General features: G+C 40.9%; 1 protein-coding gene across 1 annotated transcript in view; it reads left to right on the top strand.

The window, feature by feature from the left end:
• The window catches only part of gnb3a (guanine nucleotide binding protein (G protein), beta polypeptide 3a), a 26,855-nt gene extending 8,081 nt beyond the window's left edge, over window positions 1-18,774 (top strand). The window contains exons 5-9 of the mRNA NM_001002437.1: window positions 9,464-9,626; window positions 11,133-11,199; window positions 11,282-11,483; window positions 13,906-14,122; window positions 17,976-18,774. Coding sequence (NP_001002437.1) covers window positions 9,464-9,626; window positions 11,133-11,199; window positions 11,282-11,483; window positions 13,906-14,122; window positions 17,976-18,082 — 756 coding nt within the window. The 3' untranslated portion in view covers window positions 18,083-18,774. The remainder of the gene's footprint in view (window positions 1-9,463; window positions 9,627-11,132; window positions 11,200-11,281; window positions 11,484-13,905; window positions 14,123-17,975) is intronic.
• Window positions 18,775-20,618: the final 1,844 nt, after the last annotated feature.

The following is a 20,618-nucleotide window of genomic DNA, read 5'->3' on the forward strand; positions in this document are numbered from 1 at the left end:
TTTGTTAAGTGTGTGAGATCAGCGCCCTTTCTTTGTTCATTCAGATGGCAAAGTTATAGTTCATATGGTCAGCAGTTCTTTTTCAGTGTTTAAAGGCAGACCTTAGTCAAAATGATTTCTAAGTTAGCTAGTTTACATTAACATCACTATAGTATTATGGACTGAAAGATCCGCTGTAAATGCTGCTCTCTGTGTGTAAACACGTGAACACTGTAAGTAAACTTTTGCCGACCGTCATGTTTAATTTTCGCCGCATTTTGTGACAGGATAGTCTACATATACAACTTTCTGACCTACTGAGTGCATCTGAGTTACAGAGAAATGCAGAGTTTTTTTCTCTTATACGACGTGCAGTATCAAACATTTCACCGTAATTAAACCCACTGTCTTTCTTCCCTGTTTGTGTGTTTGTTTTTCCACGGTCAGCAGCGCGTGCACAAATGGCAACTCCCATTTTTATTCAAACCCTCCCCCGACACTCCCACCCAAACAGAGCTAGACACACCCACTTTCCTGACTTTTTCTAAACTAGAGGTGTAAAAACACACAGCTAAAATGGGGGTTTTCATGGCCCTTTAAGGCGCCGTTTACACTAGTGCGTTGTAGTTTTAAAATGGCGTTTTAGATAAAAAACAATCCGCGTCCACACTAGCGTTTCACCTAGTGTCTCTGAACATATCTCTGTCCACACTACGCCACCAAAAACGTACATCACGTGACCATTCACGCACTCTGGGCATGCGCGTTCTAGTATAAACAGAAAGCATGCATCTCGCTCAGCATTTGGTAATTGTTAGTCAACAAACGCCGGTTGAACATTAAACGCGATGGCAAAGAAAGCAAGAGAGGTATTTTTGTGGACAGACGATAAGGTCGAGTTGTTACTTAACGTAACAAATGAATAACTGCACAATAACGCCTAAAACAGACAATAGTGCAAACAACGCTCCCATTTCTGTGCCCATGTTGTTGTTTACAGTACTGTCTTCCGGTAGCGTTAAAGCCATGTGTTATAGTCATGTGATAGGGGCTCGACGAATAAGGGAAGGATACGCAATGACACAGAAGCCCCAATCAGGTAGCGAATCTCAGCAGTCCCGCCTCCGTTTTTAGATGTCTCCGTTTTTTCCCATCCACACTGAGACGGAGCAGGAGTGTATCAGAATGAAAACGGCCTCCCCAGCGTTTTCAAAACGCTCCGTTTTCGGCGCTCAAGAACTCCTTTGTAGACGGAGGGCGTAACCGTAGCAAAACTAAAACTAAAACGCACTAGTGTAAATGGGGCCTAAGAGAAAGCTAATTGCAAATATGATAAAGTTGAAAAAAGAAGTTGTCAATGAGAAAAACGCTCTGGTTACTAAAGTAACCCTTGTTCCCCGAGGAGGAAAACGGAAATGCTATAAGTGAATTTAATCCACGTATGGGGATTTCGTTCAGAAAGCCAATCGTCTGAAAGAGTATGTAACGGGCCAATGAAATGCCAAATGAATTGGCAGCATCAGCTTGCGCACCTGATGCTTGTTGCAATTAATTTAGCAGAAAAGCACAGCAGAAGCAAGATGACACATTCTTTTTAAGCCCTGAAGAGACTGATACCTACAGCTAATGTACAATCATTATGGCGATGCAATATAGCATTTCTGTTCCCCGAGGGTTACTTTAGTAACCAGAGCGTTCCCCTTCGCTGCAGAGGCCACCTACTACCCAAATCAGGAGATATGATGGCAGAACATATGGACTAGCCTTGAGAAGGGAGAGTATGCATATAATAAGATGGTTAGCGGAGAGGGAGGACACGGGTCCGCCTGTAAGGGGGGACTGCACCGTGGCTGAGTAGCATATTGGATCGCCTAGTGGGGATCCCGCATTGCGGGCACCTATACCTAAAACGCGGGCTGACCAAAGGGCAGACCTACAAGGTAATGGGCCAGCGAGTGACTCCTCCGCTGAGTCAGTGCTGGGGGCCTCAAAGGAATCTGCAGGGCTCACCTAAGCGGGGAACTTACTGACACCTATCTCTGTGTTAGGGAGAATGGCGCAGCAAGCGTGTTTCAACACCTTAACCAAGTTGCTCCCTTAATCACCAAGGGTTAGCTAATACCCCTGAGGTCCACTCGCAGATTGTATAACCTTGCAAATGTATTAGCTGTCGCCCAGCCTGCAGCTCTACAGTTGTCTGTTAGAGAGGCGTCGCGTGCCCAAGAGGATGCAATGCTCCAAGTGGATTGTGCACCCACTCCTGGGGGACACAGTTCGCCCTGGCTCTGGTAAGCGAGGGAGATGGCATCCACTATCCAGTGAGCCAACCTTTGTTTCGATACGGCACTTCCCTGCTGCCAACCACTATTACAGATGAAGAGCTGCTCAGATGACCTAAAGCTCTGAGTGCGGTCCAGATAAATTTGCAAAGCGCGAACTGGACAAAGTAATGAAAGGGCTGGGTCTGCCTCCTCGGGGCAGGGCTTGCAGGCTCACTACCTGGTCTTTAAACGGTGTGGTAGGAACCTTGGGCACATATCCCAGGTGGAGTCTCAGGACAACGTGAGAGTATACCACTCTGAATTCCAGGCATGAGTTACTGACTGAAAATGCCTCCAAAAATGCCCCCGAAATACCCTCTTAATCTATGCCAATGTGACCAGCAGAGCTGTCTTCAGGGACAGAAATCTTAAAGATACTAAGTCAAGTGGTTCGAAGGGATCTAAACGCAGACTCGTGAAAACGAGGGCGAGATCCCAAGAGGGCACGAGAGGGGGGCGGGGTGGATGAATTTGCCTACCGGATGATGAGGTTATGCCTTCCCACAGTGCTGCCAGCCACCATGTCATAAAGGGCGGAGATGGCAGCCATGTACACCTTGAGTGTGGAGGGCGACAGCCTGCTCTCCAGCTTTTCTTGGAGAAAAGAAAGCACAACGCTGATCTTACAATTTCGGCGGTGTTCTCTGTGAGAGACGCACCATTCAGTGAATAGACTCCACTTCAGGGCGTAGGCGCACCTCATGGAGGGTGCACTAGCCTGAGTGATGTAATTAAACACCATAGTCGATAGGTTACCTAAGTCTTTCTCACATCTAAGGACCACTCGTGGAGGTTCCAAAAATCGGGGCGAGGGTGCCAGATGGTGCCCTGTTTCTGAGAGAGTAGGTCCTCTCTCAAAGGGATCTGTCAGGGGAGAGAGAGCTCTGACATCCAGGTCCAGTTGGGCCAGAGGGGCGCAACTAGCAAGACCTGCTCCTCGTCCTCCCTGACCTTGCACAGTAACTGTGCGAGCAGGCTCACTAGGGAAAACTAATATTTGCGCATGCCCCGAGGCCAGCTGTGGGCCAGTGCATTCGTGCCGAGAGAGCCCTCTGTCAGGGGAAAAAAAAAACAACTGGTAATGAACGTTCTCGTGGGAAGCAAACAGATTGATCTGGGCTTTCCCGAATCGCGCCAATATCAGCTGAACAGACTTTGGGTGAAGTCTCCATTATCTGGGATGTAAAGGCTGGCGTGAGAGCGCGTCGGCTGCATGGTTGAGCTCCCCTGGAATGTGAATGACGTGCATCGATTTCAGCCGCGTGTGACTCCATAGGGGCAGACGAGCTGAGACATGCGGTGAGAGCGAATACCCCCCATGCAGTTGATATATGCCAACGCCACCGTGCTGTTCGTCCTGACCAGCAAGTGTTGCTGCACCAGCACCAGAAAAAAATGGTGGAGAGCGAGGAACATTGCCAACAGCTCTAGGCGATTGATATGGATTCCTTTCTACAGGCTCACAGCTGCATGCCCGCAACACACAGCCTCCCAGCCCATGCTGGAAGCATCTGTTAAATCAACAACATGACTGGACGCCTGTTCTAGAGGCACTCTGGCCTGTAGGAACGAGGAGTCATTTCAAGGGCTGAGGGCAGCAACAGTGACTCGGTGTGTGCCCGCGTGCCATACGCGTCTGGAGACTCGATCGTGAAGCCAGTGCTGACGTGGTCACATATGGAGTAATCCGAGTCAGGTGACAGCAGCTGCGGATGCCATATGCCCCAGGAGCCTCTGAAATAATTTCAATGGGACCACTATTTTGCTGTCGAACTCTCTCAGACAGTACAGCATTAGATGAGCACGCTCTCAGCAGAGACGCGCTGTCATGGTGACCAAATCCATCTCCAGCCCGAGAAAAGAGATCCTCTGTACGGGGGCGAGTTTGCTCTTTTCTCGGTTGACCTGAAGCCCCAACGGGTGGAGGTTCCGGAGCACTTTGTCTCTGTACATAATCAATTGGTCCCGAGAGTGGCCTAAAATCAGCCAGTCGTCAAGATAATAGAGTACGCTAAGGCACCCTCCGTGAGCTTGGTGAAGACCCGCGGAGACAGAGAGAGCCTGAAAGGGAGGAATTTGTATTGCTAAGATTGACTTTCGAATGCAAACCGCAGAAACTGATGGTGGCGTGGAAGAATGGAGGCATAGAAGTACGCGTCCTTCAGGTCTATTGCTGCAAACCAATCCTGAGAACGAACGCACCGGAGGATGTGCTTCTGCGTGAGCATTCTGAATGACAGCTTGCGCAGACAGCGGTTCAAAACGCGCAGATCTAGGATTGCCCGTGACCTACTTCTCTTTTTGGGCACGATGAAGTACGGGCTGTAAAACCCGCTCTCCATCTCAGCTGGAGGGACCAGCTCGATTCCATCCTTCGCCAGGAGGAGAGCAATCTCCTCTTGCAAGACAGGGCCAGACAGGGGGCTGATCCTGGTGTAATATACACCCGTGAACTTGTGGGGCTGTTTTGCAATTGAATCGCATAGCACAGTCTGATTGTGCGTATGAGCCACCGCGAAGGGTTTGCCCGCGCTAACCAGGCAGGCAGAGCTCACGTTATGGACTCATCGCTACAATCGCTGACGTAACAGCAGTGGGGTAGCACTGTGCTGATTCGGAAAGCGCGAGGGTCCTGCGTAAGAGCTGGAGGCGAGAGATTCACTCTCACCTCGCACCTAAGCTCCGGAGGGGAAGCTCGAGGGGTGGGAGAAAGAAGACTGTTCTCCTAGTGCCTGTAAGCCACTGGCGAAATTCACAGAGCCTGGGAGCTGGAAGGCATAGCGTTTGAGACCGGCAGAGTTCGGGCTGTCACATTCAGGGAAGTAGAAAAGTGCTCTTTCATTGTTGTTTGCGTGGCAGTGAAAAGTGCTGTTGGCCCGGCTCTTCAGGAAAGAACAAATTCCCTCTTCTCCGGATGACCTGTCCCAGGGCTGCTTGACCTGTTTGTAAAACCGGACTTAATGGTGCCCTGGGCAGGGGGGGGCTGCCTGCTTTCGAGGTGCTCGATGTGCCTGCTTCGCTGGAGGTGCAGGCGGGGCAGCTCTCGTAGGCGGGCGCCGTAGGCGAGAAGCAGCAAATGCGGATGGCTCGGCGGGTGGAGCGGGCATTACGGTCCCGCCGATAGATAACATTAGCCATCGCATCAGACAGCTCTCTCACCCACTTGAATCCCTTGTTGAATTCATCGACGGTGTTGCCGAACAGGTCAGCCTGGGATATGGGAGAGTCAAGATAGTGGACTTTGTCGACTTCGCGCATATCAGCCAGGTTTAGCCAAAGGTGGCGCTCATGGACCACTTATGTGGACATCGTCCTCCCCAACGCACACGCAGCGGACTTACTGGTCAGAAGAGCATAGTCGGTTGCAGTGCGGAGCTCGTGAAGCAAGCTTGGGTCAGACCCACCCTCGTGCAGCTGGGCCAGCACCTGTGCTTGGTAGCGCTTGTAGGTGGCCATATCGTCCAAGGCGGAAACAGCCTGGCCCGGAGCTTTGTAAGCTCTGGCTCTGAGGGAGACAGATAACCTACAGGGGCTTTGGACGGGAGACGAGGCGAACCCTGCCAAGAAGGTGGCACGTGGACAAAGATTGACCGCAATGGCGTGATTGTCCTGAGGAATCCAACGTCAAGAGTGATAAGGGCGGAGGGACATGCAGTATGGGCAGAAAAAGGTGCCCTCCAGGACTGCGGAAGCCTAATGTGCACCTCCGGGAAGATGGGGACGAGAGGCTTTTAAGGCTTGGCCCTCTTGTCCTCTATGTAGCACCCTTCTAGTAGGTCCGGCCGCGAAGCTGGGGAATAAACCATCTCCAAACCCACCGCCAAAGCAGCCTGGGAAAGCACGGCTATCATGTCTGTTTCAGGATCCGTTTTGATATAACTCACCTGCCCGGAGGGGGCGAGCAGGTCTGGATCCTTGTCGGACAATTAAAGCCCACCCTCCGATGCAGCAGTGGACGTCTGGTCCCCGGTGTCATCGAACGTAAGGGCTACCATCTGGTTAGACAGATCGCTTCCTCTACTCGAAGATTGGATAGAGCGCTTGGAGGAGCGGGAGGTCCGCAGGCCCAGAGGCGACAGATAATCTCCCACTGGAACCCTCAGACCTGCTTGAGTGCCCGATGCAGTGCAGGGGAAGGCTGGGGTGGTTCGCCCTTTTGCAAGAGAGAGCCACGATCTTAGCTGTGCAACAGACATGGCACTGCAATGACAACATGAACTGCCCGCAAGCACCACATTAACATGCTGGACCCTCAGACATGCAACGCAGTGCTCATGCCCATCATCTGGGGACAGGGAACCACCACATCCAGAAACGCATGGTCGGAGCGCCATCCTGAAAAGGACGTGATGCACAAATGTTGCTCTTTTAGGAAATTTGCAACTTTATACGCACCGCTCTGGAGGACTAGACCCAAAGAACCCCAGGCAAGGGAGAAGCCCAGCTCGACCGTCTGCTGCAACGTGTACACACTCTGAACTGGGAGACCGCTCTAGTTTGCTCGAAATCACTGGATAAGAGCAGGAGGAACCCTCATTGACTCTCTCAGAAGGCTGTAAAAGTCTCTGAAGCAAAAAGGTTGCATCTTCTTGCTTTCGCTGTGCTTTTATGCTAAAATGATTGGAACAAGCATCAGGTGCGCAAGCTGACGCTGCCAATTCATTTGGCATTTCATTGGCCTGTAACATACTCTTTCATACAATTGGCTTTCTGAACGAAATCCCCATACAAGGATTAAATCCACTTATAGCATTTAAGTTCCCCACTCGAAGGGGAACTGGAATTCTTTAGTGAAACATGAGTGGAATAATTTTTTTTGTAAATTGTTCATAAGATGAAAGTTTGAGTTCACAAAAGTGTCTATACCTAATAGACTTCCATTATGTGTTTATTTTCAATAATTGAATATTCCATTAACCTATTAATTTATAGTTTATTCAATCATGTAGAAATGCATCAAATACTGAATAGTCACAATGTCTGTTTTCTTTTTTGTTATATGCAAAACGAGAGTTTTCAGGATTGAATGGCCATTAATTTATGAATAAAGCTGTTTACATGACCCCATTTTTAACTAAGGCTGTGTTTACACTAGTACGTTTTTGCTTTAAAATGACATTTTATAATAAAAATGCTCCTTGTCCAAGACTGCGTTTCAGAAAAATGATCTAATCCAGGGGAATAGTCCAAAAAAACAGTCAGAGAGATTGTGGATAGTAGCCTACGGGCTCTATTTTGACAATCCATTCGCAAAGTCCAAAGCGCAGGTCCCAAAAGCATTAAGAGCGTGTTAGAATCCACTTTTGCTATATAGAACGGGAAAAATCCGCTTTGCGCTGTGGCACATGGTCATACAGGGTTAAGCTTATTCTCTTAATGAGTGTGTTTTAAGAATAAACCAATCAGAGTCTCATCTCCCATTCCCTTTAAGAGTCAGTTGCGTTGCACCATAGCGCATTTGCTATTTACATGGCGGACTTTATAAGTGGAAAAACTAAATGCTTCACTAAAGAGAAAACAGTAAACAGCATTCTGGATGAGCTTCAAATGTCTGATTGTCTTTTTGGGAAGGCCAGTGATGAGACCATTACAGTAATCCACCCTGCTGATGACAAAAGCATGAACAAGTTTTTCTCTGGAAACAAAGCATCTGATTCTTGCAATGTTTTTGAGATGATAATATGCTGATTTACTAACTGCTTTGATATGACTATTGAAACTCAGATCTGACTCTAGAGTCATACCAAGATTCTTGACCTTATTTTTTGTTGTTTGACCTTTAGTGCTAAAGTGCGCATTCACCTTGAGAACCTCATCCTTGTTCCCAAACGCAATGACTTCAGTTTTCTCTTTGTCTAACTGAAGAAAGTTTTAAAACTGTTTATTTCATCAATGCATTGCCAAAGGGTGTCAACAGGGCTGTGGTCCTTAGGCAGTAAGGGTAGTAGATCTGAGTGTCATCAGCATAGCTGTGGTAGAAAATTTGGTTCTTTCTCATTATTTGGCTCAGAGGGAGCATATAAAAGTTGAACAGGAGAGGTGCCAGAATCGAGCCTTGTGGGACTCCACATGTCATGGGTGTCCACCTTGACCTATGGTCATCTATACTGAGTAGTAACCTCTCCCTTCAAGGTAAGATCTGAACCATTTGACGACCGTCCTAGACAGCCCAACCCAGTTTTCCAGCCTACCCAGAAGTATGCTGTGATCGACAGTGTCAAATGCGGCACTGAGATCTAGCAATACCAGCACTGTTAGTTTGCCTGAATCTGCATTCAGGCGGATATCATTGATTATCTTTATAAGAGCACTGAAAACCAGATTGAAAAGTGTCTAAACAATTTAAGCACTTTTTATGTACTTTGGCCATTTATTTACATAACAACTGTGTTTAGTGAGGTCAAAACACAAACATTTGAAAAGTGGTTTCAGAGAGGATTTTTTTTTTAAATATGATTTCGCTAAAAATGTGCTGTCAAGGACATGTGCATTACATGTTCAGTCTATAGCTAAGAGCGAGTACTTGATGAGCGAGTACTTTATGACAAAAGCAATAATGGTGCATAGATTCATTTGTTTATTTTCTTTTTGGCTTAGTCCCTTTATTAATCTGGGGTCGCCACAGTGGAATGAACCGCCAACTTATCCAACATATGATTTACGCAGCGGATGCCATTCCAGCTGCAACCCATCACTGGGAAACATCCATACACAATAATTCACACGCATACACTACGGACAATTAAGCTTACCCAATTCACCTTTACCACATGCTTTTGGACTAGTAGGGGTAACCGGAGCACCTGGAGAAAACCCACGCCAACAAGGGAAGAACATGCAAACTCCACACCAAACTCCACAGAAATGCCAACTAACTCAGCCGAGGATCGAACCAGCGTCCTTCTTGTTGTGAGGCGATTGTGCTACCCACTGTGCCACCCTGCTGCCTATTTGCAGATGCATTTCACAAAGTGGCATTACAAACTATTGGCATGAATATTACATCTTGTATAGAAAACTTAAAAAAAATATATATGTTTTTCATGCAACTTTTCAAACATGTACTCATATTTACAAAGGTGAAATAAAGCTCTATGTACATATAATCACTAATTCTAAATCTGTTTACTATTAACTAACCACTGCTCCTGACTTTGGCGTAGGTGCATGCAATCCCACTGAAGTCCTCATGGGTGATGACATGTTCATACGCACCTTCAGGGAACATGGTGGCCTGTGGAGGACTTGACAACATGTGCTCCATTTACAACCTGAAGGCCAAAGATGGAAACGTGAAGGTCATGCGTGAGCTCGCAGCACATACAGGTGAGAAGAACAACTCAAAATATTTATTATTCACACCACTATAAGAACCAGTTTGCAGCGATGGACGAGGTACACAAATCAAACATTACAGGAGAGATACCCTGATAAAATATTATTTAGTTAAAGTATTAAGCTCTGCTTCTCAAAGGTTTCATGATAATAAATTAACTGATATTAAAATTTTAAATTAAAAAGACAGAATAATTCCTATTTTTCAAGAAAATATTGAATTATATGATCTAAATGTCTATCAAATTACACTAGTTTAATATCTGTTATACGTGGCAGCACTTATCCAACTCCATTGATGTGTTATTTTAACATTTTGTTTAGTTTTTCAACTAATTTACTTAACAAAAAAAAGACAATTGTGGCATAAATATGATTTTTATTTACAAAAATAAAGATTAACCTAAAATTTTACATTAGTAACTTAAATTTCATTCCGTCGTGGACACACAGGATTTTACCTAGACTTGCTCTGACCACATCCTTTAATCAATGAATCTTTAACTGGAGACATTTTCTGACTGAATTATTTGAAGTAAATCTTTGACTGTAGATGTTTACTGACTTAATCCTTCAAATCAGTAAATCTTTAACTGGACATGTTAACTGATTTAATCATTTGAGTAAGGGAATCATTAACTGGAGACATTTTCTGACTTGACCATTTGAATCAGTGAATCATTAACTGGACATATTCAGTGACTTGATCGTTTGAATCAGTGAATCTTTAACTCTATGTTTTTTGACTGGATCATTTGAATAATTTGGATCTTTACTGGACATGTTTACTCACTTGAACATCTGAATCAGTAAACCATTAAACAAAAATGTTTTCTGACTCAATCATTTGAATCAGTAAATTTTTAACTGGACATGTTTACTGACTTGATCATTTGAATCAATGAATCTATAACTGCATACATTTTCTGACTGGATCATTTAAATCACAGAATCTTTAATTGTAGATGCTCAATGACTAGACCATTTGAATGAGTGAATCATTGACTGGAGATGTTTTCTGAATGGATCATTTGAATCAGTGAATTTCTGACTGGAGATGTTTTCTGACTGGATCATTTGAATCACTGAATCTTTAACTGTAGTTGTTTTCTGAATGGATCATGTGAATCAGTGAATTTCTGACTGGAGATGTTTTCTGACTGGATCATTTGAATCACTGAATCTTTAACTGGAGAAACACTCTGAATGAACTCTTTGAATCAGATAATCAAATGAACTAAAATAAGGAGGGACAACCTGTTTTTCTGAAGTACAGTTGAGTAAAAATATATATTATCATGCTTAGGAATTAAGTAAAACCCAGTTATGAACTTAAGTTTCGTAATGATGTATAAAAATTCTTTATTGCTTTCTACTACTTCCAGTTTGGAATACACAAGAACAATATCTAGCACATGAAATACTTTAAAATAATTTATCCCTGTATTTTTTAAAAGTTTATGATGTGAATCTGAGTCTTGGGTTTTGTTTGATCAGGTTACCTGTCCTGCTGCCGTTTTCTGAGTGACAGTGAAATCATCACCAGCTCTGGAGACTGTACCTGGTACATTCACTAAAACACAATCTGACTGTAAAGAAGAGACAAAATGCTGTTTTCTTACCATGACATCTGTCCTTTTTCCCAGTGTTCTGTGGGACATCGAGACAGGATCACAGAAGACGGTGTTCGCCGGTCATCTGGGAGACTGTATGTCCCTCGCCGTGTCTCCAGACTTTAACACCTTCATCTCAGGGGCTTGTGACTTCACTGCCAAACTGTGGGACATCCGTGAAGGCCAGTGCAGACAGACCTTCGGTGGACACGAGAGTGACATCAACGCCATTGGGGTAAAACTGACCAGCAAACCCATAAGAAACGCACACCTACAGAAATACTGAAGCAAATACCCTAAAAGAAGAAATAAACTATTTTTGCTTTAATTAGCACTGCGCAATATATAGAAGCTGTCAAAATATTGAGAATGAGGATATCACAATAAGTATCTTTACTAATTCAATGACTATCTTTCGCCAATGACTATCGCTATATAAATGACAATCGCCATGCTTAAAAAAACAGCAAAAAAACTAAGAAATAGATTGTTTCAAGTGTTTTTGTTTACATGATTTTAACTAGATGTTTTCCGGTTGACAAAACTGCACTAGTGAGCAAAGTGGTGGTGGTGGTAATATTTACATAAGCAATTTTTGTTTCTTTACACTTTAAAAATGTCTAATTTGTTTTACGCTACAGCAAATCATGGTTGTTTTTATTTCAGAAGTTGTAGCGATGGTTCTTTTTTCCTAAAATAACATGAACGATGTTAGTTATTATAACTTTTTTTTTTTAAATTGTATAACATTTTAAATATTCCATTTTTCTGTGATGTCCCACAGCCCTAGTTTTGATATGTAAAAACTTGTAGCTTTAATTCCACATGACCCAGAAGTTGTTTCAGTTTGAAGAACACAAACCTTTTCTTTTTGCACACCTCATAGACCCTTTCGACGTCACTTCACTTTTCCTCTATCGGCAACACTGTATTTTTAGTTCCGGTTTACCTTTGAATGAATGAGAGACTTCTCTGGAAAATTTACAAGTGAAAATATTAACATTGCACCTAGTGATTTAAGACTTTTTCAAGTATTGGGCATGTGCCCAAATGTTTCGCTTTCAATACTGAGCTGCTTTGTGAGTTTGAAAATGATACTTTTAGATATTAAGAATAGGAATAAGCTATTGTTTCTCAAGAAATGTATATTTTTGCAACCTTTTTACTGATCAATTTTGTTAATTTAATTAAGTTTTATATTATTTAATCAATAATAAATCTATTTTGCTTTGACGCTGCTATGAATATAAATTTTAATTATTTGTTATATGTAAATGTTCCAGTACAAGTAAAATCTTTATTAAATCTTCACATAGGCTTGCACCTGGTAAGTATGCCATCTGGTTTGCAATCGGTTTCATCATTTGTATTTACTGATCTATTAATGTTTTGTTCCGTTTCTCCATTTGAATGAATTAAGACAGTGTCTTACCCCAACCTACTGGATGGGATTAATGTGATAGTAGTACTAGCTTTTAATTAATAATGTTACAAATAATTTTATAATCTAATAATATTGAATTAAAATGCAGTCCTCTAGGTGTTTTTTTTTTTTTTGCAAATATAAATTTTTTATATGATTTTGTTTGATTATGAGTCACATACAACACTGTTGTTCTATTTCATTTAATTTAGATATTAAATAGACATAGATATGTTTTGTTCATGAATAAAATACCTACTCCATACCTTACTACCATGGTAGTCCATACCAACTTCATCTGCCATAAAGACAGCAACACAAAGCACTACACTCCGTTTAAAGTCCCATTTTCTCAGTTGAAATGGAAATCTGGCTTAGATGTCAGACATCTCACCCAGAATGCAGACAACAGAAAACAGTAGTAGTCACAGTCTCACTGTATCTGTAGTAAATATACAGCGTACTGGACCGATGTGTTCTCTATGGGGAGTTCTGTGTAGATCGGAAGTAACGATACACCGCGTGGAGTGAAGCCGCACACTGCATGACATCATGTGAAAAGGGTTTGTGGCTAACTAATGGTAAGAGGGACGTGGTTAAGAATATTGTGGTTGAAGCCGTTAAACTGACAGCCCTAGACCACCACTCCAAACTCAGAAGAAAATGGCCAGATTTTGTTTGAAGATTATTAAAATCAAGCTTCTTTCCAGTGGATTATCTTGCATAGATTAATTGTTCAACTGAACAATACATTGTGCACTTGTAAAATAAAATATTTACATTTTGATTTCACACTGACTTTCATTGGAATAGTAAGAAACATAGTGACTTTTATGGCAATTAGCATCAGTTTTGAATACAAACAAAAAAAAAAGGTAATGACTTAATAGTGTAATTGGTTGTTAAATAAACTTCAAGGTTTTCGAGGTTAAAAATGACTACCATAGAAATCGGATGGAAAATAAGCCAAAATATGAATATAAGAATTTGTTGTGTGCCATCTACAAACAATCTTTAAAAAATCCTCTGTGACTGCAAAAACAAATTTGAGAAATCTGTGAAATGAATCAATATTGTATCCAAAATGCAAGAGAAAGCAAACAGCAATGAAGGGCTGTGACAGTAAATTATCAATAGTTCAAAACCAGGGCCAATCCGCATGTTGCGTCTTATACATGCTTATTTTCAGCATGCCAGTAAATATATATTTTTTTCTCTCTGTGTTGCCTTTCAGTTTTTCCCCAACGGCAATGCAGTGATCACAGGTTCAGACGATGCTTCCTGCAAGTTGTACGACCTGCGCTCAGACCAGGAGCTCATCACATACCAGGACTCCAGCATCATGTGCGGCGTGACGTCCATCGCTCCGTCCCTCTCCGGAAGACTCATCCTCGCCGGATACGATGACTTCAACTGCAACATCTGGGATTCACTTAAGTCAGAGAGAGTCGGTAAGAAACCTCACAGAGACTATTAAATTTAAGATCGTTCTAGATCAGTGTTTTCAAATTCCTGGAGGGCCACAGCTCTGCATAGTTTTGCTCCAACCACAATCCAACTCACACCTAGTAGTCTTGAACACCTTCATTAGTTGGATCAGAAGCGTTTGAATAGGGTTGGAGCAAAACTGTGCAGAGCTGCGGCCCTCCAGCAATCCAGTTTGAGATGTTCTAGATGCAAAAAAAGTGTTTCTTTTTAGTATCATGTTGAGGACATTCATTAATAATCTAATTGAGAAATTCAATTTTAATAATACATGCAATAACAATACAAATAGTTAGTGCTTGCTAAAATCTTCACTTCCTTTTTTATATTAATAAAAAATAAATCATAATAGTGTCATTTGTCAAATCTGTTACTCTTCATTGGTAATGGGATTCATTATTGTACACTTTTTAGCTAAAAACGTTTATGGCACTAGTTAAACCATGGTAAAAATATGTTGACCCATTGTGGGATTCATGATAAATTCTGTGCTCTTTTAATGCATGTTTTAAAAACTCACTCTTGATGCAAGAACTTTTTGCATGAAATCAGCAAGACGCAAATACCTTTCAGTGCTTCAAAAATATGCCTGCACAATTAATCGATTTTAAATGGAATGCACCGCATCCACACACACAAGTGTTACTCTGCAGCGCAAGTTTTCCCCTCTGTGATGGATCAGCTGTGATATACGGGCATTATAGACTGCATCCAGGGTCGTCTATCTGTATCTGTGTCACTCATCGGTGAATAATTCCAAAGCCGCGCTAACCGTTAGAGCCAATCACAGCCCTTTCTGTTGAGTGCAGGAAACTAAATGCTGTGTCCCGATTTGCATACTATGAACTACAAACATGATGGCGCGAGACCAACTGTCAATAAGAGAGGCTTCGATAAAGATGTTCATGTGACTCTTAATTAATATGTAGCCCACTGGAAAATATTTAAATCGCTATATAACTAATATAGCGACGTGTTTGGAAATTAACTTCTGAATCTGAATAATTATCCAAAGACCTGAAAAGATTTCTCTGCATAAAACACTTGTGAATGGGAGATTAACCTGCTGCTGCTTCTTCATTAAGGTAGGAAATTAAACATAACAGAAATGTGGAGGATGTGTGGATGATTGACAGAGCTCTTAAGTAAGCAACATAGTTATCTGTTAATGAGAAATAGCATTTCCCAAATATAGTATACTCTTCTGTAACACACTCAAAAGTATATGGCTGCGTCCAAAACCGCATACTTTCATACTATGTAGTACGCTAAAATCAGTATGCAAACTGAGTAGTATATTCAAATTCTCACAATTCGAAAATCAAGTTGCGTCCCAAATCGCATACTTAAACAATATTCTACACCATTTTGTAGTATTATAGTGTAAGTAGTGCGTTCACACTGAAAACTCTAAAAAAATAAGTGCACTTTAAGTTCCCGGATGATAATAATAATAATAATAATTCCTTACATTTATATAGCGCTTTACACAATGGGGGGGATTGCAGCATCCACCTGGATGACGCGACGGTAGCCATTTTGCGCCAGACCACACACCACGCACCAGCTGATTGGTGGAGAGGAGACAGAGTGATGAAGCCAATTGAATATGGGGATGGTTAGGAGGCCATGATGGACAGAGGCCAGTGGGCAGATTTGGCCAGGATGCCGGGGTTAAACCCCTACTCTTTTCAAAGGACATCCTGGGATTTGTAAAGACCACAGAGAGTCAGGACCTCGGTTTAAGGTCTCATCCGAAAGACGGCTGAGCAGTATAGCGTCCCCTTTACTATACTGGGGCATTAGGACCCACACAGACCGCAGGTTGGGCGCCCCCTGCTGGCCTCACTAACACCACTTCCGGCAGCAACTCCCATCCAGCTACTGACCGGGCGCAGCCCTGCTTAGCTTCAGTGGGCGACCATGTGAGAGTTGAAGAGAGCTAGCTGCCGGCTATGAATGATGCACTCATTCAGCCGGTAAAATGCAGTGTGTAATGTTAGACACTTCACACACTCAACGACCACAGTTTTGCTCACGTAGCGGAAGAGGCGGAGCTATGGGGTGCACATGTTGGATTACTTTATTTTTTTTGGATGGATGGTGAAAGCGAAATTCTCCTACGAGAGTGATTATTGCGCCTCCCGATGGAAAATTCGACAATACTCATCACAAGTATTATTTGGTACTTTGGTCATTTATTTCACTGATTTGGCAACCGTCAAACGTCATCTGGGACACGGGTTGAATTTCCGCTTAGTAAAAAAACATTAGTGTGCCATTTGGGATGACACTACATACATATACTATGCTACGGAGTGTGTAAGTGCATAAGTACATAGTGCATGAGTGCATGGTCTGCCATTTGGTATGCAGCTTCAGTATCTGTGAAGTACCCAGATGACTTACTACTTCTGGCAAAATTCTGAAGTGCGCATCCCACGCACGCTGTGCTATGCCATGATGTCCCGGTAGAATTCATAAATGGGAGTGAAGCGACGCAACTGCTGCAGGTAGGTCACGTGACCATGACAAAATGGCAGATGTAGAGCATCCAAATTCCAATCATACTACTCACATTTATACTGTATGGAACATCCTTTTTTAGCGGCCGAGTAGTATGTTTAAATTCGAATGGTATTAGGAGGTTTTGGACGCAGCCTATATTTTTCCCTTACAAAAAAATTTATACTTTTAGGTCTTTGTATAAGTATGTGAATTGGGATGCAGCAAATGATCTAGCACAGGTGTTTAAAAACATACTCGACAACGCTCAAAAAGCAAGCGGGATAATATTTACAATTATTTAATTGCTAAAAACACACGTTTTGTTGTGCATGTACTAGAGTTTTGTTAGATACGTTCAAAAATAGTGTTTTCTATGAGCCGTTAAAATTAAAGGTACAGTTCATTTATCTGACTGCTTACAAATAATATATAACTATAAATGTATTTATTAATTATACATTTAAATATAAGAATTGTTGTGCTGTGTCAGTGCACCGTGAAAAAAAAATCAATCATGATAAAATTAATATGAAAAACACAATCTAAATGTAAAGGTTTTCAAGGTTATTTAAATCTTTATTTGAGATTTTGTATATATTTAATTTAATTGAATTTAAAATAATGGAGTTATTTTCTTAATTTGTTATGACAACTTTATTGGAAAAAATGGTTAGCGTAGTGTACTTTCTGATTATGCTTGCTCTTTCTTTGGTGCTGTTAAAACCACCACATTAAACCTGCAGCTCTTTTATGAAAGTATAGTAAATCACATTTTAAATCGGATTTTTATCAGATAATTTTTATCAGATAAATCGGAATTCGATTTGTTTCTCCAAATCGTGCAGTCCTACTTCAAACCACAGTGTCTGTATCATACATAGTAAATCCATCAGTTTAAAATCACAGTAGGATACAGTAACGGTGTTGACAAGATTTATAGTAACACATTTTAATAACCACAATTAATGTAAAAAAGTACTTGTTTGATTAGGAAATACTTCTATTTAGGGGCTTTTAGAATTAAATTAATCAAATTTTTTCAAAAGAAAAGTAAAATACGACATTCTGATTACACAGTAATAATTCAGACAAGGAATGAACAAGAAATAAATGTATTTTCAGCTATATAAAATGCCTTTTGCAGAAACTGTTATATTGTTATGGCCTTTAAGACATTAAGATCAATGACAAAAAATACAACCATTTGATAAAAAGCTGAAAAATTTCAATTTCAATTTCAATTTTCAATTTCAGACACTGAATGTACCTGCAGTTATTGAATCAGTCCTGTGTGTTGTTTGTGCTTTCTAGGAGTGCTATCTGGTCATGACAACAGAGTGAGCTGCATCGGTGTGACTCCTGACGGGATGGCCTGCTGCACAGGATCATGGGACAGCTTCCTGAAGATCTGGAACTAACGCTCTGTCTCGAAGAGAGGCAAAAATCACAACATGTCAAAGACAGGGTAAAAATGTAAAGGGGACAACTGAAACAGGACTATGAGAAATAGTGGTAAAAGCAGGGAGGGAAAGCGATATGGTTGCTGTGGCGTCACACGAGAACGATTATGAATAAGAAAACCTCATTTAGAGACGGGCTGATCTGTAGAATAATCTTGTCAAAGAAATCACGCAATAACAGAAATCTTGTCTTTCAGGGATTGCTAACTGCAAACGTGGGCATTTATAAAGCCATTACCTATTTTTGGTGATTTTGTGAGGTAATTTTTGTTTTCATTTACACATGGGTGTGTTAACAGCATATTAACAATGTAGCATATGAAACAAGACTTTCAACACTAGTTGAATAAAGCTTACTGATATCTAAACGCATCCTGTGCTATCAAAACCGAACGACGGAGGTTGCCAAAATAGTTACGCAAGATCGATTATACAATGACTTCAGGCTACACTGAATGATATTTTCACTTTTATAAAATGTGGTTTACAACCTCTAGATAGATTCGACAAGTTTTAGTGAGAGTGTCTGAGGAAGCTTCGTTTGTTAAGTTTAGTGTTAGATTTTGATTTTTGGGATAGTGCACTGATAGTGTCATGTATTTTTTTTTCTTCTGCTTATTCGGGCCAATAAAACAAGTACTATGGAAAAACCTGATTCTTTTTCTGATTATTACATTTCACCATCAACTTCATCTGTTGAAAAAATACACAAAAACACACACATTACTTTAAATGGGGCTCAGCTTAACAGTAAAATGTTCAAACAATATGTATTCAAAAATAACCAGACTAGTGTGTCTACTAAAAGATCATGTGTAGGTAACAATAGACTTTTTATTTTGTCCATACGATATAGATCCTGTTGTATAGATCTATGATATAGAACACCGGCTCTTCATCAGACAGTGAATATGACTGACGACTGTCTGATGAAGAGCCGGTGTGTTCGAAACGTTACATGCCTTGTATTAGCCTTCTTAATTTAATAAATGGCATTTTTAAAGGCAATTTAATAAACGGCTTTTTTGGAGCTTCGGTGTTGCCGCCTTTTTGAAAATATATTTTTGCAGCTTTATCTGTTGAAAGCTAAAACTTTACATTTATTAGAGCTGATTTGACAAGATCTATTTCGTATGGACAAAATAAAAAGTATTGTTTACTACCTTTTATCGTTTTAGTAGACACATATGTTTTTGATTATTTTTCATAATTCGAAATAATCACAATATGAGATGCCATTATGAGGATGCAGACAAAAAACTAATTTACATTATTGAAAAATGATCCTTGAATCTTGAAAGTGCAATACATTTTGCATTTTGTTTAGCATTTGTTTATGTTGGACCTGTAATCATTTCGCTATTAAAGTTTTTATATATAAATAATATTTAATATAAATAATATTTATTTTATATTTCTACATTTTCAATCAAACATTTGCACTGAAGTTAAAATAATATTATACATATGCATGAGTAATTTCTTGTGTATAGCTTAAAAAGTAAAAAAGAAATAGTTGCTTACATGTCCTTAATAAATATAAACTATTGATAGAATTTACATAAACGGTACAATATCATCATGATGCATATCATTATCAGGATATGAGATTACTTATACCATGATAAGATTTTTTTTGTTACCTTATCTCCTAACATGTACTGTTATTGAATGGAGAAATGGCGGCTGTTCTGTCATCCATGAAAAACAAAACAGATAGTTACACTTTCACAGTAAAAAAAACAGCATGAATAAACATCCAGTTAACATTTTAGCACATGGCTAGCACGGTTAACATGTTGCTAACCCATTTCTAGAAGCCTGTTTTTAACGTGGCTAACATTAATTCTGTTTCACATGCTGCTAGCTTGAATTAATGTTAACATTTTTAAGAATTAGTAACTTGTGGCTTCATGCTTTTAACAGGCTTTATAACACAGCTCTCTGGAATACTTACTGTACATTCCAAGTTTTTCCAGATAACAACCGCTGAAAATAACGAACAGGTGTACTCATCCGGGTACTGCGATGAACTGATGGGTCACGCAGCTGTTCTTGATTCTTTAGCGCCATCTTGTGACTGAATTATTACTAGGTTATTGTAGCGTAGGCTGCATTTTTTCAGCATTTCGTTTGATTAGAGTTAGTAATTTATTAAAGATCAGATCAACGTTTTGTGTCTCACCAGATAACACTTTACTTGAAGGGAGTGTTCATATTGAACACAATCATAAATTAAACCTTTATATTCATAACACGTCAGGTGACAATGTTTGGGATGTCTTTCATGACAACTTGACATTATTTAAAAAAAAAAAAAAAGAAAAAACTTTAATGAATCATGATTGCCAAGAGGAAATTATAATTTTGTCATGAACTAGCGTTGACACTTTAAAATTCATTTTGTTCTACTGAAATAAGTGTTCAGAAAAGCATTTATGATCATGAAATCAATTGATAACGGTCGAAGACAGAATGAACTACAGTATATGTA

Source organism: Danio rerio, chromosome 16 (assembly GCF_049306965.1).
Source record: "Danio rerio strain Tuebingen ecotype United States chromosome 16, GRCz12tu, whole genome shotgun sequence".
NCBI classification, from domain to species: Eukaryota; Metazoa; Chordata; class Actinopteri; order Cypriniformes; family Danionidae; genus Danio; species Danio rerio.